Here is a 23045-nt window from a genome sequence, read left to right as displayed (position 1 = left end):
AAAAACATTTAAACGTCCGTCATTTCTAATTATGAGTTTTACTGCCACCATGTGGTGCACTCGGGTAGTTGCTGCACTATTAACACATTTGTGGTTTTAATTCACTGTAATATAATTTCTTTATTGTTGTGCAAACAATTAAAACGTATGCCTTTCTTTTGGACGAGTGATCAATACCTGTACATGATGAAGATATATGTACGCTTTTGTTTTTTGGCGCCCTTCGTGGTCCGTGACGTCACTGACCACAGGTGTGGCAAGGGAGAGCAGGTAAACTGCTGCAGACTGCACGTTTGGAGTAGTACAGTCACTAGGTACTGTGTAAGCTGTGGACAAGTGTCAGAAAGGAACCAGGAACGACCGTCACTCGTGATTTGTTTGTTAGGAGGAAGGAAGCGTCTTGGAGGGAGAAAAGAAAGCAAAGGCTATAATTATCTCCGACCGATTTTTTTGCCTCTTCACTTGGGGCCAGTTCGAAAAAGAAAGCGGCTCCGTCGGTCGTCTGAAAACACTGTAGTCCCCGGCTTTGTTCTTGTCTCGAGCTCAACCTGTGAATTAATTTTACATTTGAATTGTCGTAGGAATTTTTTTTTACTGTTTTCTAATTGGAGCCAACAGACGCGTTCCTGCTGAAAGTTCAGGTGAGTTGGTCTCACCTTTTTTTTCCTACCAGGAAGAGCCTAAAACAAAAGGGAGTTCTGTATATTTCTTGTTGACGGCCGTACGACTTAGCGTCAATATTATCATCAAAAGAATAGGAGCAGCTTAACAAACAGGAAATGCCTCAACGTGGGGAAAGCTACTGGACGTACTGTAGGGAACAGAAGCAACGTGGGGAGCTTCAGTTTCACAGTAAATATCTTTTAGAAAGGTGCTAATCGTTTTAAATGGAGCTTTTTACATGATTTACACAAGTGCTTTAATTATTTACGCTGAACCTCCTTTTATTAAATATCTTTCTTGTAACAAAAAAGTTACAATTAATCTCTTAAAGCAGTAATACAATAGTTATTTCACCCTTGTTTACATTATGATTTTATAAAATAATTCCAGGTTTTCTGTCGTTAGAAGTTGAATTAACAATATATTTCACTTTAGACTTTTTTAAGATTAGTTCCCTTTTACTATAATTTCATCTATGCTTCGCTAAGCTTAAGCACAGAAATTTTCTTGTTCTTGAGTTTTTATTTGATCTATTATTTACTTTTACTTTGAAGGGCTGCTTTGAAGACTACTATCACTGTCTTGTTTGAAACAGTCTACTGTTTCCTGCATTCAAATATGATACAGTGTAGCATAATTCTCTAACTTTCCTCTTTTAAAGCTATTCAGTCACTTCTACAGTTGCCTTCCTCACACACTGATGATCCACCGGAGAAGAAGCCATGTCACAAAATGCAAAGAATTCTACTTAACACAATTAGCCTAGAAAGAATAGTATATGCAGTATTATCAGCAGATAATATATATTATAGATATTATCTTCTGGGCTGCACGCTTAAAGTCTGAGCAATAGCAACGGTGCAGGTTTGGTTCAAAATCCATGTCCGCACAGACCAAATCAGTCATACTAAATGTATTTTTATTTCTTATTCCTCTTTTAATAATATAAATTTAAGTAACATCATAATTATATAAAATGCACACTGGAAACCATCTTAGCTCTACCTCAAAAACTAAATTCCAATCCCTGGCTAGTTGATTGGTGGGGTAGGCAATAAATCAGGAATAGTATTAATAATTTCACAGAACTTTGATCCAGAGCTGCACAGAATTCTTTTGTTGCTCAACCTCTTACAACCAGCGACACAAAATGGCTGACTTCATCTAACTCACTCATTCTTTGGTAAGCTAGACACTCTGTTGAATAACTTGCAAACCAGCAGTTTCAGGTTTCACCATGTGCCTCATCACAGCTTAAAAATGAAAAAGCAAAGGAGTGGAGTGTGGAGAGAAAATGAGAACAATGGCTAGAGAAGAAATTGTGGATGAAACCAGAAACATCACGTCACAGTATCACAGTATTTCAGACATTTAAAGCAACAGAAACCTAATCAGTATTTGTTGATAGACTGATTGCGTTGGATACTTTTAAACCATTTTGCCAAGTCCTATGTTGAAATATTGATGGTATTTGTGTATAAGCCAACAGCAATGTGGCATCAACATGTAAAATAGCCTTTCATATATATAAATAATAATCAGAAATGTGTTATGACCTCGGCTATTAGAAATAATAAGACAGTTCTAAAATTATTAATTACTTGTTGTAAATAAATTCAAAATTTATTCAAAAAGTGAGAAATGATGCATCAACACATGAAAAGGAAATATTTAATTGAACTTATGTGCTTCCACCTCCTGTTTAAATGTCTTTTTTTCTTTTCCTTATGCATTTCAGAGCTTAGTAGTGCACGACTGTAGCAACAAAGATGAATGACATTGACTATGAGGAGGCAGAGCAGGAGGACAACAGTGAGCCGGAGATAGATCAAGGGAAAGAGACGGGATGCTTTAGGAAGTTCCAGAATTTGATCATCCCACCAGAGTTTCGGGACCGGTACATGCAACGTGCTAACTGCTGCCCACCTCCGATCTTCATCATTGGCATCAGTATTGCAGAGGTAAGCTGGGATAAAAATCCTCAAACTGGAAAGTTATCCAGCAGCTTTAAATATTAATATCTGTGCTGCTTCCTTCTAATGTCCAAACACATATTTATTTATTACAGTAGCATAATCTCACGCTAATACTAGAAAAGTCAGGCCTTTGCTATAAATATCATGTACAGAGGAGAGTAGGAGAGCTACAAATTGTATTAAAGTAAAATAAGTGTAACTTTCCTATATCTTTCCACAAGTGAAAGTAAAGAGTTGCCAGTCAAAAAATGACAGTTACTCAAGAACATGTAAATGATAATAATAGCTGATCTAATTTTTCAAAATTATGTTGTTGGAGAGACAAAATCTAAGGTTCTTAGCAGGTTATGGCATTTTAAAGAATCTTACAAAACTAAATAAAATTAAAATAAATTCAGAAAGGAGAAGCATAAATCAGTTTTTCACAACATGAAGCTTCTGAAATCAACACTTACAACAAGTAATCTGTATATACTAGAACAAAGTACTTTCAGTGACAAAATAGATTGTCTATTGTATTTTATTTGACCTCCAAATTGCACAGCAAATAAAAAATACTTAAATAAAAACTCTTGTTACAAACAATAAGTGTACTTTAACTTAAACTGTAGGTCTGTGTCTTTAATTTACTGAGGTAACTATAGATAGAGTAACCCAAATTTAAACACAATTATAAATAAAAGTATGGTATAAAATATTGTCTAAAAATATGAAGAGCTCACTCATTTTTATCTTAAGTTTTGTTCACCATTTAACATGTTGATAATTGCTGGATTTGGAATATGCTGGAGTGATAGTCTGTCAGTGTGCACCTTTTTGTAAACAATTCCAAGATGTCTGTGAGAACACACTGTTAGAAATTTTAGGAGTAATCTTGAAAGGCCCCACATTTTAGTTAAACAATCCTTACCATCTGAGTCTGTTTCCTTCTTGCTGTCATGTCTTCACAGCTGTTTTGCATTCAATTTTGCTCCTGATATATTTATTTTGTAATGTTTTAAAAATGTTATTGAGGGTCCACTGCTTGTGTCTCCCATAGTTGGCAGTGTTTATCTACTATGCCGTGTGGAAGCCTCATAAGCAGTGGGTGACCCTGGATGAAAGCATCTGGAAAAGTCCTCTCACCTACGATCCTTCCAAAAGACAGGAAGCATGGCGGTTCTTTTCCTACATGTTCGTCCACGCTGGGTGAGGATATTCAGAAATTTTAAATACATCAAAGATGAAGTGACAGCTTCAGTCAATGGTGAGGAAGTGCAAAACCACCCTCAGTTATCTCTTTAGATATCATTTCAATTTAACGTGCTGGAAAACATCTGTGCAACGGTTGCATTTGCATTGTAAAAGAGCAAAATTAGCAAAAAAGAAAATGTATATACATATATTTTTATGTACATTTATATAATCATAAACTACCAACTACCAAGTAGAAAATTTCATATCCTGTGAGTACAAGATGCACAGGAAAACCAAGCATATTTACCAAGGAGGAAAATGCATTAGCTAAGAACAGGAGTTACATAGTTCAAAGGAGGGTAAAAAAATATTAGAAAGAATGCTGTCTTTCAGAATAGCTGTTTTGCTTTGCACTAGGACTTGATAAAAAACTTGTGTTTCATATCATTTGAAACACAAGTTTGGGATGCAGTCACCTTTTTATAGCTGCATGTTGGTTCAGTGTTTTTTAACCTGCAGCTTTTTTTCAGTGTGGGGCACATCTTCTGCAACTTGGTGATGCAGCTCTTGCTTGGTATCCCACTGGAAATGGTCCACAAAGGGCATGAAGTAGGATTGGTTTACCTGGCTGGTGTCCTTGCAGGTGAGCGTCATCTTTCTCTAATTTATTTTGAGCTTCTCTTCTTCTGAAACAGACAGTTGAGATTGAGACACCTACTAGAAATAAAACTATTTTGTGCTGTTTAAAAATGCTTGAAGCCTGTTTTCAAGTTTGAATTAGAGCTGTACTTCCTGTCGACGATTTATCTGTGCGCTTCCCCCCAGGGTCTTTGGCCAGCTCCATTTTTGATCCTCTCACTGTTTTGGTTGGAGCTTCTGGGGGCGTTTATGCCCTGTATGGAGGTTATTTCATAAATGCAGTGGTGGTAAGTTGAGAAACACCCTGACAGGAGGATCTGTTCACATTCTTCCATGTGGAAATTGCTTAAGGCAGGGTAATTACATTTTCATCTTCTTTCAGTTTAGGGAGATATTTCTGAATACCAGTGAAACGTGGTTTTTATCAACCACTCACTCTTGGGACTGAATGCCGTATTTTTGTGATGAAATGTGAAAAAGTAAAAGTAATTTAAATACTTTTGTGACACAGGGTACATTGTGCAGCGCACATTTAGTTTATTGGTTGATAAACAAATGAACTTTTAGAGGAAATACCTTCGTCTAATTCCCTTTCTTCCTTTTCACAGAATTTCAAACAAATGAAACTTATTTTTGGAGTGACTCGAATCCTCGTCATTGTTTTCATTGGTAGGTTCCTCTCTGTTTTTTGTCAGTGTTCTTTTTAAATGTTTGAAAGTGCACAATCATTTGTAGCAATGATTTAACACTGTTCTGTGTTCAGTTGTTGCAGATTTCAGCTATGCCTTATACAGAAGATTTGCCAATTTAGAGGGAGGTGTACAGGTAGGAAGTCTACAGTGCAATAAAAAGCAAACCAGATATTTCTGAATTTCCGCAGAAACAAACTGAAGTTTCAAAAGTTATTCGACTGCTGTACTCACCCACACTGAGTATTTTCATGATGAGCTGTCATTCACGCAGATGTATGCTTTCAGATATGCAGGCATTAATGCAATGTTGATTCTTAGCTTCCTGGTTACACAAATGATGTTTACTGAAAACTCGACTCCTTACCTTTTTACCCATTTAGTTTATTGGCTGTTTGTTAAACTAGTCCTGTGAGTTTTACTCAACATTTAGTGGAGTCAGATAACAGCAGCTAATATCCTTTAGGTCTGAACTGAAACCTGATTTTATCATATTTTCTTCAGGTGTCATTTGTGGCTCATTTGGGAGGAATTGTTGCTGGGCTGACTATCGGATACGTCTTCTTCATTAATTTCAATATGAAGCTGTTTAAAAACCCACTTTTCTGGATTTGCTTATTGGGATATGCCATCTTCCTTATCTTTGCTGTGTTCTTCAACATCTTCATCTCTCCTGCATCATAGAACTGGAGAGGATTTCACCCACAGTTTTGATCAGGAGGCTTGTTTTGACTTGTCTTGATATTGATACAGTTTTTCTAGTTTTAAATCTTGTATGTTGACTTGGTTTATAATAGGGCCATTTAGTGGTGTCTCATAGAACTGCAAAGACTATAGACAAAAAAGTGGTGTTTTGAATATTTAATCAAATCATATTTGATTTTTTTCAGATAATATTTTAAACTTTCTTAATTTCCATTTACTGATTTGATGGCAACCATTGTTTGTTTTGTTTACAGCAATATCTCTCATCCAGTATTAACAAAACTCCTCTAAATGTAAATTACTCTTCACAAAAATCACATTTTCAAACCTTATTAGCAACACTAAAGTACTACACCGTTTTATCATTAGGTCTCATTTTATGCCTCATTTATTGTGCTCTATCCTGTTAAAGGAACAATGAAGTAAGATGTAAAACAGATGGTGGACACACCTGTTATTGCAACTTATCGGTCACTACGTCTTAAAATTGTTACCTTAGGTGAACTTTTAAACATATTTAAAAGTTAACTGTAATTTCTGTTCTGTTTTTTTCTATCTTCTATAAGAGTGATAACTAAATACTAGCTTTAAAAATAGGGCATTTTTGTAGGTTTGGAAATGTAGAAACATTATATTTTAGAATATATACTTCTAATCTAAGACCCCATGGAGACTTTCTAACTGAAGTCCAAATATGACATTTTGTTTGCTTTTGAATTTTCATATCAGGGTGTTCAAATAAAGTTAGCTTAATACAGTGTGTTTTGCAAAGCTTGACCTGGCTTCCTTCTGAAATAAAGGAAGCGTTTTAAAGTTTTTTTTACTAAATATTTTTGTCTGATAGATTATCATCAATGTGTCAAGATACTTGTATTTTCATGTTGCAGTCATTTTTATCAACTATCTGTGTAGTATAACATATGTAGTTCTTTGTCATTTTTGTTTCTACTGTGAAAATGTCTTTCTAGTGGTCCAGTAGTTTCTCATCTTGTGTTAGACCCTCATTTAAAACCTCTTTAGTTTTAAAGGGTACATCAAAGAGACAGTTGTCCCTTCATTATAAACTTTGCAGGTGGCACATGTCTGGTGAAGGGGGAGATCATCCTCTTTTCCCATAAACTGATCATAAGCATTCAAAATCGGGCATGGATTATCCCCGTCTAAGCCACCACTACCAAAATTAGTAAAATCTCCATCTTTCTCATAACTGCATTGTTGTATACTTTGTCTGGCCATCACTAAGTCTAACAAATCAAGAACCACACTCAAAATGAATCTTAAAAAGGAAGAAGTGTGAAATTGGAAGAAAATGGTATGTATTTAAATAAGCATTCCTTGGTCAGATGTATTGTCCCACCGGTCACTATTGTGACAGTCAACATGTTTACACATCCTACTCACATACCAAACCAATTTTTGTAAATGCAAAGGTGTATATCATGACTAGACACTTTCAAGATGATGTGCACCAAAAATCTTTGTTGTATGTCTATTTAAATATACATTGCTAGCCTCTTCTTTGGGATGTTTGTGGAAGTCTTCTCACCAAGGTACAACCAAGATATAAACAGCTCTGGTCATGTGGTAATTTATTTTAAACATGTGATACTGCATCAGTATTATCTGAACACTAAACTTTCAATATTTGCTGAATATTAACTGAAAATTTAACCAATAATCTTTTTGGAGCCCTTGAAAGTGAAATTAATTTCTTGGTCACTATTGTGTCCGGTGGGTTTAAATGGTCATGACCTATATGCATCAGTGAGCTGTGAGGTTTTCTGGATTGAGTGCGTTTACAGCTGTCCTTTCACACCCATGCTGTTTTTGCATCTTTCTAGAAATGCTGGAGCATATAAGGGCTTGTTCTCAAATTTCTAAAAGACAACAAGAATTTTTAAAACCTCGTATTTTTTTAATGGCTCAAGAAATTAAGCTTTTATTTTTCTTAAATTACCAGTAAAAGTAGCAAATAAGCCTTTAAAAATAATCACTTATCTAGAGAAACTTCAATTTGGGATTAAAGTTCAAATCAGATTTTCAATGATATAATACATTGAGATGGAGCTGTATCTTTATCAAGAAGTCTGCAGTATTTGTTTGATTTTATGGTAAATGTCAGTTATTTTTTCAATGAAAACTTCAATGTCAGTTTTTGTATAACCTCTTTGTGCAAACTTGTGGAAATCTGAATTACAGGCTCAGGCCTGTGCAGTGAGGGTTTAAAAAATTTGACTTCTGAGCAAATTGGCAAGCAAACAGAACATAGCTGTCCACAATAGCAACAACCTTTGTTTCTGGAAACAAGACATACTTGCTCTGGACAAGGTGGTCTTGTCCAGAGCAAGACATACTTGGACCCTGACCATTTTCACTTCTTTAGTTTAATGTATTGTTGTTTCTGAATGCATTTTGTATGATCAATAATAAAAGATCAGGGTTAAAATATTGTTGGAGTATTCTAGAGAAATGCAAATAATTGAATAATAATAATTGAAGGTTTGTTTTTTTCCCCCATGCCAGTTTCAGACCACTGGCTGCCTAAATCCAAATAATCAAACAATGTTACTTCCATACATACACAATGTGGTTGCATTTTGAAGAGCAAAATAAATTGCATTCAAGGTTCCACACTTTGAACTTATTTTACTAAGTAAAGACTGAACACTCAGGAAAAATATATACAAACATATACAGAATAAGTTAGAATATAAGAAAAGAATAAAGTTGAAATTTACAGATAAACATCACAGGCAAATAAAACATTTGGCTTTCACCTTTTACAGTGTCATCCTATCTTTAAATTCAAACTGACAGCAGCATAAAACAAATAATACCTTTATCAAAACAAAGACGGGTTTGTTGATGAAATCTAGTTAGCAGTGCCTCCATCTTCTGAAGCAGGTTCATACTGCTGCAGCTAGGAAGACATACAGAAAACACTGGTATTAGCTTTTATTTTATTGGAACAATTAATGTTTTTTCGTAATGAGAACCATAAGAATAAAGGAAAACATCCCATTGAAAAACAAAATACTGATAGAAACTAGCAAATGCCATTTGCACATAAAAATGATGGATTAACTATATTCATTTGAGTAAAATGTAAGAAAGCAGTGCTATCTTGTGGATTGTGCTGGTAAATTTCCATAACTATTCAGACCAATTATATAGAATTACATCAGAAAAAAGAGAACCAAACATACCCTTGCTTTGAGATCTTTGTTTTCCTCCTCCAGACATGCACATCTCTGCCTCAGGTCATTCACTTCCTGCTGCAGAGCCTCTGTGTCTGATGAAGTCAGGGCAACAGCACCAAGATGCTCCTTCACATATCTGGAAGGAGTTAGTAAAAGAATCTACGGCCAGTGAGTTCTCAACAAAAATTTGAAATCATTACTGGCCGCACCAAAAAAAGAAAACATGGTGGTGAAATCAGACGTGTACAAAGAAGGATACTCCAGAGGATTGGCAGGCTTCTCTTGTTGCTCATACAGAGACACAAAAACTAAAAAGGAGCAGAAAACGGTTACAATATACATCTTTGTTTCTTGGATGACATGTTTACCTCACTTCCAAAATACTTCTTCATTTAGGAAAGGAAAATGGCCAATATAAGCAGCCAGCTATACCTGTGTTATTCTATTAAGAGCAAGGCAAATATGTATCATCATTCTAAGCAATAGGTACTTGAAAACTAATAGTAAATTCAGGACGTTTTACTAAATGCTACGAAATTTGAACTTTGTAATTAATTTTACATACTTTAAAATCGGTAGAATATTTTTTTTCTTATTTAATTTGAAGCTACATCACGTTAGAAATTGTATTCTTATATATATATTTATTTATTGTGAAACTGGATTTTTTACTTATACAGTGAGAATTTCCATCACCTCGTAGCCAAATTCTTGCCACAGTCTCGTTATTTAAACTGAATTGTCAAGTCTTGGGGACGAGACATCTGCTACTCTGGTTTGAACGCGTCTCTACTCAAACCCACCTGAGTCCAATAATTTAATTAGATCTCAGCATAACCGACTGAGAGCCGTGCTCCATTGCGCAGAGAATTGGAACCTCATCTTCTCTTTGCAAACAGGAAAAGTTCTCAAAATAAATAAATAAAGTGTACTAAAACTAAGCTGTCGCTGTCAAATCTAAACAGTAAACATAACCAAGGGTCCTACATAAATTACAAAACAAGAGCGCAGCGATAGAGAGCGTCAGCATAGCCCATCTTGACTTGCAACTCCATAGTAAAAACCCAGAAGTTACAGTGCAGATAAAAAAATAAGCGACCCACCACTGGTGAGACTGTCAACAACTCCAGTTTTTTCCAAATATCTTCTGAAATGTTCTCTCTTAGAGTCAGAGGCCTGTGGGAAGAGAACATCGTGATTTAAAAGACATTATTTTACTTTGAAGCTTCATGGCGTGCTAACAGCGCAGCTAGCGCGCAGGATTTCTAACAATTATTCTTTACCTGGAGAAATATAAAGCGACATTAAAAACACTTACTCTATAATGCGCCATGATGATATCGGCTGTAAAGCTGACTGAATGCAAAGCTTATATATTTGGTTTATCGCTCGGCACCGTAGCGAATCACAAATAGGTAAAGTACCACCGGGTCGGTAAAGTTAACTTTCGTTTTCAGGGATCCTAACATACAGCTGCACTGAACCCAGTGCTGCCTTCATGTATCTCATGTAAAACGCAGTAAGATCCTCATTTGTATGAGGAAAACCTTCATTAATTAAACTAAATAAATAAGATAAATCTAAACGGATTATTTTACGACTAGGGTAAAATGTTATAGAAAGACAGAACAATGATATCTTTAACAAAATTACAACAAAATAAAAACATTACATTTCTAAAACACACAAATTGAGCTTCAATCACAGCACAAGCAAGTCATTATAGATTAAACTAAAAAAGAAAATAGATAAAGAAAAATAAACTAAATAAACCCCACTGATCAATTTAAGAAGCAAATACAATATATGAATAAGATCATTTTTTCTTTGCTTGTTTCTTTCGTTCTTTTTCTCATTTATTTCATTCGTTCTTTTTCTCTTTTCTTTCTTTCTTTCTTTCTTTCTTTCTTTCTTTCTTTCTTTCTTTCTTTCTTTCTTTCTTTCTTTCTTTCTTTCTTTCTTTCTGTTTTTGTTAATTATTTATTCACGGAATCGCTATGTATATGATATTTCCTACATTTTCGTTAGACTTTGAAAGTGTTGAATTACTAATGCGTGTGTCTGTCCCCATCTGCTGGTAGTTTGACAAATATCTATCGGTTTCTGTAGTAGTATTTTATAACGTTCAATAAATATTTATTCTGTCAAAATAACAAATAGAAACCACAAAACAGTTTAATTACGTTTGGTCAGCGGGATTTGGTTTAAATTGTTAAATACTGCAAAAGCAACTATTTTGTTTCCTGAATAGACGGTTTAGTTCACAAAACAAGTCTGAGTACGAGTCAGGTGACAGCGAAAGACATCAAAACACTGACAGGATCGCCAGCCAATCATCGTTTGAGGTGTAATCTAAGCAACGAATCAGAATTAAAAGGCGGGACGATCAGCATTTTTTTTTTCAGCTAAGAGGAAATCCTAAGGAAATGTGTGGGATCATCATGCTCTGTGTTTTCAAGAGGCTAATACAATATTGACGACCTGTTTTCATAACAATACAGGTTTATAGAGTCTGGTGACAAACACAGCTGTGTTTAGATATATTTAGAGTCGGTGCAAACAGCGGAAGCGACCGTTGTTAGGTCAAAATGTCGATTCAGTACGAGGTAGAACAGCTGGCTGACAGCTACGGGGTTTCGGACTCGTTCCCCAAAGATTTCGGTTATGGTGAAGAGGAGCCCGATATCGAGGACAGCTCGTCTCCGTCAGACAGCAAGCCGAGGATCCTGCTCATGGGTTTGAGGCGAAGCGGCAAGTCATCCATACAGAAGGTAGGGAGAGATATCCTGTTTTTAAAGTGTTAGCATTGCGAGGCTAGGGGCCGCTTTCATTGGCTTCACTCAGTTAAAATAGCTAGCAACTTAGTTTAGCATGTCGCTAATGATAATTGTGATCAGTGAATCAATGTGTGCAACTACAGCGATTGTTATAATAAGCTGATAACCAGAAAGCTGCGGCTGATAATTATTAACCAGGTGGACAGAGACAGTCGATGAGATGAGGACAAGTAGCATGTCACATGCCAAAGACTCAGTAGCAAACTGGCCACACCTTTACCTTTTGTCTTAAATCAATACAGACGAGATTATCGCACCCTTTATTATTATTATTATTATTATTATTTCAATTTTTTCTCTAATAACCACAAACTTTAGTGTATTTCATCTGAGTTTTGTGTATTAAAGCAACACAAAATGCAAATCCTAAATCCTAAAATGTGACTTGCATACGTATTCAGTCCCTCTACTCTGACAACACTAAATAAAACGCATTGTGACCAATTATAATCAGTAGCTCACCCAATTAGTAAATTAGGTGAGCAGCTCCAAGGCAACTTTACCTATTTTGAGTTGCCTTTGAAGCGTTATTGATTAAGAATTCGACAATAACACTTCACTTAAAGTAATGTTTTGATTGTTGATTCTATGTTGCATGACTTTGTTTTGTGTTTTTATGCCGCAAAGTACTTTGAAATGCCTTGTTGCTGGAATGCACTACCAGATAAAATTTGATTGATCTGGTTAAATTACAGCTGGAAATCTTTCTGGGCACGTCTCTACCAGTTTGAGATGATAAATGTTGCCCATTCGTCTTTGCAAACTAGCTAGAGCTGATTCATCAACTTTGACCACTTTCCCCAGCTCTGTTGAAGAATATCCCCCCAAACAGCATAATGCTGTCTCCACCATGTTTGAAAGAGGGAATGTTGTTTTTATGGTGATGCTTTCCACTTTATATGTGAGCAAAAATATATATATATTTTGGTCACACCTTAGCAGAGCACCTTCTTTGGTGTTTGCACTCGTCCCTTTGACTTTTGGCAAACTGTACCTCTTAAAGTTGTCTCACTGTCACATAAAACCCTGTTGAAATAAATAAAAGTTTGCAGTTGTGATGTAAAGAAAGAGCAAAAGCTCAAGCGAGGAAAACCCCCCCCAAATGGTAGCACCCCTCCTAGTTCTTCTTAAATATGTTTCTTGTATATGTTTGTGTATGAACTAGATTAAATTCTTCTTGACTGAGTTTTTTGAGATTTCAACCTCTTCCATTCAGCGTTCAAACTTGCTTTTCTCCATTCTGTGTGATATAGTACGATTATTTAATTCCACGCAATCGCATATTAGAAAGAAAAAAAAAACAATACAGTTTTGTTTACAGTTGAAGGTGTTGAACACCTTTTTTCTGGTTGGCAGAAAACAAAAAACAGCTCTGAAACTGGATTGTGTTACAATGTGATTTCTAAAATCTTACTTTAGCTTGATGCTGTGGTTGAATAATTGATAGGAAGCTGCTGTTCCATCTGTGATATTTCATTATTTATGTTAAAATTCAACGTGATTTGAGAGTGCAAAGAAATGAAAGTAAAGAGTTGCATTTTTCACTTCTAATCCACACAGCTACCAGTAGGAGATTATTGTTCCTCTGCAGGCCTTCAGAGAGCATGTGATTTGGCTTTTTGCTTGCTTGCTAGTTGGCCTTTGGTCTTTGAATCAAAATGGCAGCTGTGGAGCAACACTATGTCTTCATCAAGAAATTGCTGTCTTTTTTATTTTCCCTTTGCTTTAAAGGCTTCGTTTGGTCAAAGCTTTGATTAATACCTAACCAAACAGTTGACAGCTGTGAACCATGTAACTAAAAAATGCTGAGTGCAGTGGCGTCTTGCGTCAGATGAGTATGAGCAAGTCTGCAGTTTTCTGGCCTTTTTTTTCTTTTGTTTGACATGTGACACTCAAATGATAGCTTTGTGCCTGAATCAAGTCAAACTGCCAACAGTATTAGTAGTTTTGCTTGGAAAAACAAATTAATGCTTAAAATTGGAAGTTTCACAGAAAAATTTGTCAGTGTTCTTGTACCATATCAGAATGCTGTTATTCAGTCTTTAAAAGTAATGCATAACTTTTTATGTGAAGTTGTCAAATCGATCTTGAAAGTGTCATATGTGAACTAGTAGACATAAATATGTTCTGTGAATATTTTCAGGTATTATACCTGTGGTTCTCAACTATTTGAGGAATGAAAAAAACTTTTATTTTAATTAATGGAGAGAATAAATCTAAACATGGATTTGAAATCTTTTATATTTTTTTAAACATTTTTATTCTGTGTCTTTGTTTTTTGTTGAATAAGAAGTAAGCTAATTTTTTTAGTTGGTAAAGTCTGAAGGTTTTCCTTTTCTAAAACTGAGAACCAATGAATTAGCAACTGCAGTTTGATTAAATTATGAAATAAAAAAAGTGGAACCAAAGTCATAAAAATTTACTTTGTATTAAAAAACATAAATCAAATTTTGCACACCAAAAAAATCAACTTTGGAAAACTGTTTTATGCTCACTGCAAAAGTAGAATAATATCAGACTTGTATCACATTTTTGAACCATCAGCGGCAGAGTTCAGCAATAAGAAAAGAAAGAGAGACTGCATTACATTTGAATATATAATATACTGCATGCATATCAGAATATAAATCTAATCAATTTACTTTACAACAATTTTAAAAGTTGAGGAAGAATTTAAATAATTGGTGAAAATAATAGTTTTCTTTACAGCAATAATTATTGTAAAGTAACAAGTAAGCTTGTTACGTGTTACAAATAAAGTAACAAGCTTCTGTACTTGTCAGTTTTTAGAGGAATATTGAGTACATGAATAAGTTAACAGATGAGATTAAAGCTAACCAAACTTGATGATTCAGCATTTTTCAGCCTAGCTGTGGAGTGAGCACAATATTGACATTTTGATTACAACCTCATGCTCTTCTAATTATTGCAGCTAGTGCTGAGTCGATGCTGGAGATCTATTGAAGTTTGAATTTCCCTGTTTTCACTGTAATTTCTGTTTTTGTCCTTGTTACAAATTTGCTTTTTAAAAGTCCCAAATTACCAAACTGAAAACTGATGTTTTAGCTCAGTGTAATTAATCAAACTGTCAACAGTAATTTTCACAGATGTTTCGGACTCTGTGTTTTACAAAAGCTGTTTGCATTTATTCTGCTAAATTACAAACACGACTGTCATTTCAGGTGGTGTTCCACAAAATGTCCCCCAACGAGACATTGTTTTTGGAGAGCACCAACAAGATCTACAAGGATGACATCTCTAGCAGCTCCTTTGTTAACTTCCAGATCTGGGACTTCCCTGGCCAGGTGGACTTTCTCGACCCCACCTTTGACTATGAGATGATCTTCAGAGGAACCGGAGCACTGATATTTGTCATCGATGCTCAGGTGAGGAACAAACAGGATGCTGAATTTCATTTTTTTTTTTTCATTTTGGGTTTTGCTTTGAGCAGCTATTTCATTCAGTAAAAGCAACAAAGAAAATCTGAGTCATTGTCATCATTTTTTTTTTCTACTTAATGAAAAGTAAAAAAATACTAAGTCATTCTTGCAGTTGATGTTTACGAGAAGCTTATTACCACCAACAAATGGACTCTTAGAGCGTGCAGTCCACATGACTCAAAATGCTTTCAACTACTCGTCTCTACTCCAGTAAAAGCAGAAGCTGATCGGATTTCAGGGTTTGTTTGTGGTCGGGGTGCATCCAAATCAATCTGTTTCAGCTGCTTTTACCGGAGCAGATCAATTTTTCTCTTGATGTTTAGGAAAGAGTGCAGAAGTATATTTCTTCATAACTCGTGTTTTACAACATGGTGAAACATGCTTATTAGGATGAAAGCTACCTTTATGACAAAAGCTGCAACACACAGCTCCATACAGTATGGCATCCTGCATATTACAGTTATATTGTAATATTGTATCTTTAATTAAAATTTGTTTTGACTTTTATGTTGCTTTTTTTTAATGTTTTCTTCGTGCTATGCTGCGGCTGACTTACTGTTTGTGCAAACTTATTATTAAATCCTCCACTGCAGGATGATTACATGGAGGCTCTGGGACGGCTCCATCTCACTGTGTCACGGGCCTACAGGGTCAACCCAGAGATCAACTTTGAGGTGTTTATCCACAAAGTGGATGGCCTTTCAGATGATCACAAGATTGAAACGCAGAGAGACATCCATCAGAGAGCCAACGATGATCTGGCAGATGCAAGTTTAGAGAAGCTACATCTTAGGTAAATCTGATTTAATATTTGTTACCCGAGCAAAGTGGCTGCATGACATTAGTAAAAGATTAAACTAAAATAATAAATTAGAATGTATCAGAACGATTCAGTCGAGTGCAGTTAACCCTCTCTTTTCACACTTTCATATAACTATTGCTCCATCGCAAGAAGGGCATTGAGAGTCTTTTCTTCATTGAGCAGTGCTGTAAAAAAGGATTTAAATGTCAGACAGAAATAACTAAATACAAGATGCAGTATTTAAATGGTGACCTCATTAAAAGACAAATTGCCGAATCCTATGATTCATTTGTCATCGTGATTTTGTCTCTTAGTTACTTCCCGCTCTTGCCTGCTCCTGTTCACCCTCTTAAATGATTAATGATAAAGTTAATCATTTACTCCCATCCTTCGAGTGCTGGGGGAACCCCCGGGGAGTCCTGGTAAAGTACTGGGAGAGTCCTGGGGAAATCCCGCCACCAACAAGAGCCCTTAAAAAATGTCACTACTGTGGATTACTATCCTACAGAATCATTCAACTATGTTTGACCTTTAAGTGACGCACTATGGTCAGAGATTCTCCTTCAAAATCTCATGGAGAGCAGAATTCATGGATCCGCAACTCATTTATGTCTTGGATCATCAAAGCCGCCCACCCCATTATACTGACACTGTTTCACTTGACTGTCAGTATAAAGTTCCCTTTTTAAAATGAAGTACTAGTTTTAAGCCAGCTGTAGGATGCATACATTCCAAAATGTAATTTTTTTTCTCTCATCAATTCCCAGAATATTTTCTCAAAATCTATGGCAATCATCTGGATGTTTTTGGGGGCTTTTTTTTTTGTTTGTTTGTCTGGGAAACAAACATGGAGACATTTATTGTTTTGAAGAGCATAAATGTTGGATGGCAAATGATGGTTTAGACAGCATTTATTCCCCTTAATATAACTAAATTATCCTTTAACATATAAAAATATATAAAAAAAAAACATTCAAGATAAAAAAAAAAAATCAAAGGGATAAATAATTTAAAAAGCATAGCATGTAGCATGAATTGACTGGACCCCTGATTGACATTGAAGTTTTTTTTTTGTATTTTTTGTAAAAACACCCAAATTATGCTGATCATGATTGATTTGTAAAATGAGTAAAATGTCTAAGGTGGTGAATGCTTTTTGTAGACACTGTAGTTTATAAAAGTTTTGATACTTGTAGTAATTTCTCTCTGTGTGAGCTCGACCGACGTCAGACAGGCGTGACTTGCTTCTTCATTTTCTCAGCTTAAAGTTTTAACTATTGTGTTCATCGTGGTTTGTGGCAACCACAATCACATGTTGCGATAAACACAATGACTTATTTTGAGTCAAAGCTAGCTTCTTTTTTAGCAGGTCTTAAGTACGATGTGTAGTGTGTAGGACAGTGGATTCTTATGTCATTTAGTACTTTATTTAACAATTCAACACAGTGATTTTTTTTTTTCACTTTGCAAATCTATAAACACCAGTTGACTTTTCACTATACAGCCAGATAACACATATAGACTAAAATAATAAGCAAAATGCTATGAAAAGGAACATTGTGCTTCCTGAAGAGAGGCACGAGTGGCAACAAATGCAAGATAAACAGCAGTGGACCCAGTACGAACCTCTGAGAGACCCCAATGTAGAGGGGGCCCATAGTAGAGAAATGACTCTAAAATGAACAGAAAAAACTCCAATGTAAACCAGGACAATGTTATATTTTTTAATACCAACGCACGTAACAAAGGCTGCCGATTAAAAGTAGAGAAACATTTCCTGATTCAACTGTCAAATCAATATCATTTTAAAACTTGTAGGTCTGTATGAAACCTGATTGAAGTGCAGTGTAAAGGTGATAAGCCACTGTTCTTGTGAAATTCCTCTTTGCTCTTCTAATGAAGTGACACTGACTCATGCGTGAGATACTGTTGCACTTCCACAGCAGGCTCATAGTTTACATGTACAAACTGAACGGGTGTCTGATGTGGTGCTCTATTTTTAAGGGATGTATTTGACATGCATTAGAAGCTCAAAATAAATTATTAATGACATCATTATATTAGTCTATTTAAAATAAACTGAATATTTGTTGTGATTTTTATTTTATTTTATTTTTTTCCTTTTTAGGATGATCAGTGGAAATAAAAGAGAAATATATATTTTTTTACATTTAAAAAATTTACCCAATTAAATTTTTTTATATTATTATTTCTATCTTATTGTTTGGCCTCTAAATAAAACAAGGTTCAGATATCGCTAAAAAAAGAATGACTATTTAGTTTTATTTTTTTCATCTGGCTGTGCCTGGTGGTCAGCTCTGCTGCTGCTTTTCAGATCATTTTGGAGCCCTGGTGACACAGGCAGCAGTGTGTTTTATGTTGGGTAAGATTGTTTTATTTCTTTTAGTCGGCCTGATCCGTTCTGGATATATGATGGAGCAAGAAGGTTGTTTCTCAACTGCTCTGGTCGGTAAAATTACACTTCTTTGCAGTGGCTACAGGAAACTCTCTTTGCCTCAAACCACCACTTCCTAAAAGAAATAAAGCTTTTATTTTATAGTTCTGTCACTGAAACCCTATCATTTTGCAGACTTTTGCAGCAGTCAAAACTGTAACAGTTTATTGTACTATCTGTCTCCCTTCAGCTGGAAGTCCTGTCATTTATGCGTTTTCTCATGTGATCTTGTAATTTTTTTTCTAACTGGTTATGTAATCATTTTAAAGGATGTGTCTCAAGACTAATGGCTTATTGGTTTCCCTTATGCCCATTTCATCCAGCTTCTACTTGACAAGTATTTATGACCACTCCATCTTCGAGGCCTTCAGTAAAGTGGTTCAGAAGCTCATCCCCCAGCTGCCCACCCTGGAGAACCTCTTAAATATTTTCATTTCTGTAAGTAGAATTTGGCCAACTCTCTCCTGTGTTCCTGATTGTGATTTAAGTGTGACATTCTTCTTAATGCAGATCACAGCTGATCCTGAGAATATGACCGTGCAAAACCTCTGAGGTTTTTTAGAACATGTTCATCGATATTTTGTCCTGAAATGATGAGCTGCAAACACAACTAAACTTTAAGTTATTGGTTTGTTTTAGCTAGATGTAAGTTAAAACGGAGTACATTTTTTACATCCTAAAGGCTTGCTGGTCATCTTGCCTCTTGGTCTGCTTATAAGTTTGCAGTTTTAGTCTTTCCAATGTTTTAGGAAGATTTTTTTTGTTCAATTTCCTTCTTTAAAATATTTTATTACAGATAATGTTGTGAATGGGGGGGAAAAAAAAAATCCTCTTACACCAAGACTTTGTATAGTAACTATACTCTAATTATGTCCTGCATCAGATGAAAACCTTCTGTTAGAAAACGTGATTGAGAATTTTTATAAGTGTTTATATCCATTATCATTATACTAATTTCATTAATACAATGATAAGCCATAGCTATGTACATAAATCGCTTAGAAGAAATTGACTTGGGGTAGAACTAAAGAGTGTGACACAGTCACTGATTTGGAAGAAAAACAACCCCTGAAAATCAATTGATTCCTGTTACTGAGTCATTCCTATTGACAGTTGATTGACCTCAGCTAAAGATATGAGATAATAAAACACCAAAGAACTTGTCCATGAAGCAGCATTTGAGCTCTCTTTATGCGACTGCTGGATTTGATGAACTTTAGCTTTCTCTGTTTTTTGGTAGTTCAGTAAATGTTTTGTAAATGTGTAAAGGTATTTTTGATAAACTCTGTTGTGAAAATATTTCCTCGCTTATCTGTTTTGAAAACCATTGGACTAGTAGAAGAATTAACTCATTTTTTATTACAGTGGTCTGATTATAAATGTCCACAGGATGACATTTCTTTTGTTTTACATATACCTGCTTCATATTTTGTCATCTTTCATTCTTTGTTCCCGCCAGAATTCAGGGATTGAAAAGGCCTTTCTGTTCGACGTGGTCAGTAAGATCTACATCGCCACAGACAGCTCGCCTGTAGATATGCAGTCCTACGAACTGTGCTGTGATATGATCGATGTGGTTATTGATGTCTCTTGTATATACGGGTATGTTGAACACCTCAAGATGTATGGGGGGCTTCATGAATGTTTTGTTTTATAATAACTTAGTAATGGATAAAATTGACCTCTTAAATTCCTCAGCTCTTAAACTTAAACTGCTGTCTTTATGTTGCACTAGTCTGAGGGAGGACGGCAGCGGCAGCGCCTATGACAAGGAGTCCATGGCGATCATCAAGCTCAACAACACAACTGTGCTGTACCTTAAAGAAGTCACCAAGTTCCTCGCTTTGGTCTGCATCCTGAGAGAGGAGAGCTTCGAGCGTAAAGGTAAACCTGCACCAACACAGATGTATGTTAGAACCAAAACATTTTCACACGTTAACAAGAGGTGTACAGTGATTCTGGTCAATAAATGTTTTAAAATTTAGCTACAGCATGAGAGACATGTATGAAAAATCTCTTTCTGCTTTGATGACATTTGGTAAGTAATTCACGCTCTGCCTGACAAATTTATGATAAAGAAGAAAAATTTTAAGTCCAAGCCTAAAATGAAAAAAAAACTTGAACGCATCCTTTGATATCCTTGATACTTTCTGCACTCTATGAATTTTTCAAGTTCTTGCCAAAGCAATGCTCTGTTGTAAAGGTGTTTTTATCTTGAGGTGGAAACTCAAAAACATTCCTTCTGGTTGTGAGCGGTGTAGACTTCAACTAAAAGTTGTGACTTGTGAGACTATTCTGCAAATGACAAGATTCTCATAGTGTTTTAAATAGTAGGGGATTTCTTATTGTATAAGAACCATGTTTCATCATCAGTGTGATGAAGACTCAACTCAAAGTCATATTTTTATTACTGCCAATAAAAGTATTATTTTATTGGGAATTTAAGTGTCATGCATTATAAAAATAGTTATTCATCCATCCATCCACAGAAGCATGCATTTGTCATTTTCTGTTTTGCCTCTCCATCTATTCATCAATTTCTCTTTGTACCCCTCAAGCTTTCAGTGGATCTATCAGTCTGTATGTTTATCCATCTGTTTGTCCATCTGTCCATGTACTGATCCTTTCATCTCTGTTCTTCATCCTTCTTGCAGTCTTTGGATTTTCCTGGTCCCATATTTAAAGCTGACAAAAAACTAAACTCCACTGTAGTTTTTTTTTTTTTTTTTGTATTTATGCATCATCCATACTTAAAACTGAGATCCTGCCTGGGTGATCTCAGTTGTGTTTTTGTTGGTTTTTTTTTGTCATTTTATTTAGAAAGTTCTCAGACCATGCACATATACTGAATACTTCTTTTTATTATATCCTCAGGATTAATAGACTACAACTTCCATTGTTTCCGGAAGGCCATCCACGAAGTATTTGAGGTTGGAGTTTCTGCTCAGCGTCCTTTAGGCTCGCAGGCGGTTGGCTCCCCCTGCAACAAGGCGGTGGCATTGAATGGCACGCCGCACAACACCTTGTAAACACTGCTGCTTCAATAACAAAGAAAAGATAAAAACATGAAAAATGGAGGGAGGAAGAAGGAAAGATGGGGAGTCTGTGGAGGAGAGACTACGATTCTGGCGCTCCAGTTATATCCCCCATCTCCCAGCACCTAAAGCAATGATGGATGCCTTGAGGAAGGAAGCAACAGTGATATACGGATGGAGGCATCTGCTTTAGGTGAATGTAAAGCCCTGTGTTGGCTGTGTCGAAGTGGAGAAACCGCACCTGGACTGGAACAGGTTCAGCATTTTTCCTTCTGATTTTCTAAAACAGTCTTTGGCTGCAACACTGAGCTGCTGGTTGTTTTTACGCGGACGATTCGAGGAGGAAGGAAAATAACACTGTCTGACCTCTGCTGGACAAATTGTGACGTCCTCATCCTGTGTAGTGATGAATTTCTGTGCTGGGAAAAAATAATAATAAAAAATGACCGTGGATGTGAACTGCTTGTCCTAACCCACACACGCACGTTCAGAGTTGGCCTTAGGTAGACGGAGCTTGACAGCAGCGCAAGCTTCTTCCTACCTCACTACCTAACCTAATGCTGCCCAAAACTCACTTTTTGGATTCACTTGTGAAGGGAAACAGGTGTTGTGAACAGACTCAAAAGGGATTGTGCTGTCCATCTATCAATGTTGTGAGAGAGTGGATATCTGTGTATGAGTGTTTGGATTTCAGTTAAAGGTTTTGATTTAATCCCCTTCTGGGCTTGTTGCATTAAAGGATCTTTCACTCAAAGTTTACATCCTTCATTTCGATAACAGCTCAGCATAATTATACGCTTCTCAATCAGTTAAAATCAGTTCTTTTTTTGTTTTGGTGTTTTGTTTTTGTTTTTTTCTTTTTTTGATGTAATGCTCTGCTGAAAAATGTTTGGCTTTTTTTTTTTTGAAGCACTGCCAAAAAATGTGAGAAATAACAAATTCTTTAAAAATACACCACAATTGCAACAGAAAAGGATTTTTATATTCCAAAATAAACTGGTTAACACTTGCATGTGTCTCAAACTGTAATTTCGAATACATGCCCAGATATATATTTTTTTCACTCATTTTTTGTGTTTTAATTCTAATCACAAGGGTTCACAAGAACAAGATCCCATTCCAAGCATGTGTTCATTAGTGTGTTATCTTGTATCGTTCTCAGCCGTAACACTGCTCATTGTAATCAAAAGTTAAAATAAAAATGAATTGAAAAAATAAAAAGATGCATACATATCTAGAGGAAGTTGATTAATATCATGCCCATGCTTTTATTTTTTTTAATAATTTATATGTCTGCCTATATCTCCATGGTTCAATTATTACATTTAAAAAAAAAAAAAATATTTTGGCTTAAGAGACACCGGCTAAAATAACCATTATTCCAGTATTTGATACAGATTACTTTAAAAGATTTGGAACCAACAGCTG

General features: G+C 35.6%; 3 protein-coding genes across 3 annotated transcripts; 2 read left to right on the top strand and 1 right to left on the bottom strand.

Moving 5' to 3' along the window:
• Positions 1-259: 259 nt before the first annotated feature.
• Positions 260-8298, top strand: rhbdl2 (rhomboid, veinlet-like 2 (Drosophila)). The gene is made up of 8 exons (XM_055047306.1): positions 260-641; positions 2402-2624; positions 3679-3827; positions 4346-4458; positions 4641-4741; positions 5063-5123; positions 5218-5279; positions 5648-8298. Exons 2-8 carry the CDS (start codon positions 2433-2435, stop codon positions 5825-5827), a joined length of 858 nt encoding a protein of 285 aa, XP_054903281.1. The 5' UTR covers positions 260-641; positions 2402-2432; the 3' UTR covers positions 5828-8298.
• Positions 8299-8474: 176 nt separating this feature from the next.
• Positions 8475-10519, bottom strand: LOC129370985 (c-Myc-binding protein-like). The gene is made up of 5 exons (XM_055047307.1): positions 10367-10519; positions 10152-10224; positions 9308-9356; positions 9055-9184; positions 8475-8768 (listed from the first exon to the last, which is right to left on the bottom strand). The coding sequence occupies exons 1-5, from the start codon at positions 10379-10381 to the stop codon at positions 8721-8723; spliced, it is 315 nt and encodes a 104-aa protein (XP_054903282.1). The 5' UTR covers positions 10382-10519; the 3' UTR covers positions 8475-8720.
• A 945-nt stretch (positions 10520-11464) lies between these two features.
• Positions 11465-22166, top strand: rragca (Ras-related GTP binding Ca). Its single transcript, XM_055046992.1, has 7 exons — positions 11465-11819; positions 15068-15271; positions 15919-16118; positions 18906-19020; positions 20042-20184; positions 20318-20466; positions 21457-22166. Exons 1-7 carry the CDS (start codon positions 11637-11639, stop codon positions 21609-21611), a joined length of 1149 nt encoding a protein of 382 aa, XP_054902967.1. The 5' UTR covers positions 11465-11636; the 3' UTR covers positions 21612-22166.
• The last annotated feature ends 879 nt before the right edge of the window (positions 22167-23045 follow it).

Source organism: Poeciliopsis prolifica, unplaced genomic scaffold (genome assembly GCF_027474105.1).
Source record: "Poeciliopsis prolifica strain line A6 unplaced genomic scaffold, Auburn_PproV2 SCAFFOLD025, whole genome shotgun sequence".
Classification (NCBI taxonomy): domain Eukaryota; kingdom Metazoa; phylum Chordata; class Actinopteri; order Cyprinodontiformes; family Poeciliidae; genus Poeciliopsis; species Poeciliopsis prolifica.
Note: the sequence above shows the minus strand (reverse complement) of the source record. Positions and strands in the feature narration are given on the sequence as shown.

Bases quoted from the DNA above. Each gene is read 5' to 3' on its own strand.
- rhbdl2 (XM_055047306.1), top strand. From the start codon at position 2,433: ATGAATGACATTGACTATGAGGAGGCAGAGCAGGAGGACAACAGTGAG. The intron at 5,124-5,217 runs GTAGGTTCCTCT...TTCTGTGTTCAG, and splicing joins CCTCGTCATTGTTTTCATTG to TTGTTGCAGATTTCAGCTAT. The intron at 5,280-5,647 runs GTAGGAAGTCTA...TATTTTCTTCAG, and splicing joins ATTTAGAGGGAGGTGTACAG to GTGTCATTTGTGGCTCATTT.
- LOC129370985 (XM_055047307.1), bottom strand. The intron at 9,357-10,151 runs GTGGGTCGCTTA...GCTCCTTTTTAG, and splicing joins TGTTGACAGTCTCACCAGTG to TTTTTGTGTCTCTGTATGAG. The intron at 8,769-9,054 runs GTATGTTTGGTT...ATGTCTTCCTAG, and splicing joins ACAAAGATCTCAAAGCAAGG to CTGCAGCAGTATGAACCTGC.
- rragca (XM_055046992.1), top strand. From the start codon at position 11,637: ATGTCGATTCAGTACGAGGTAGAACAGCTGGCTGACAGCTACGGGGTT. The intron at 16,119-18,905 runs GTAAATCTGATT...CATTTCATCCAG, and splicing joins TTAGAGAAGCTACATCTTAG to CTTCTACTTGACAAGTATTT. The intron at 20,467-21,456 runs GTAAACCTGCAC...TTATATCCTCAG, and splicing joins GGAGAGCTTCGAGCGTAAAG to GATTAATAGACTACAACTTC.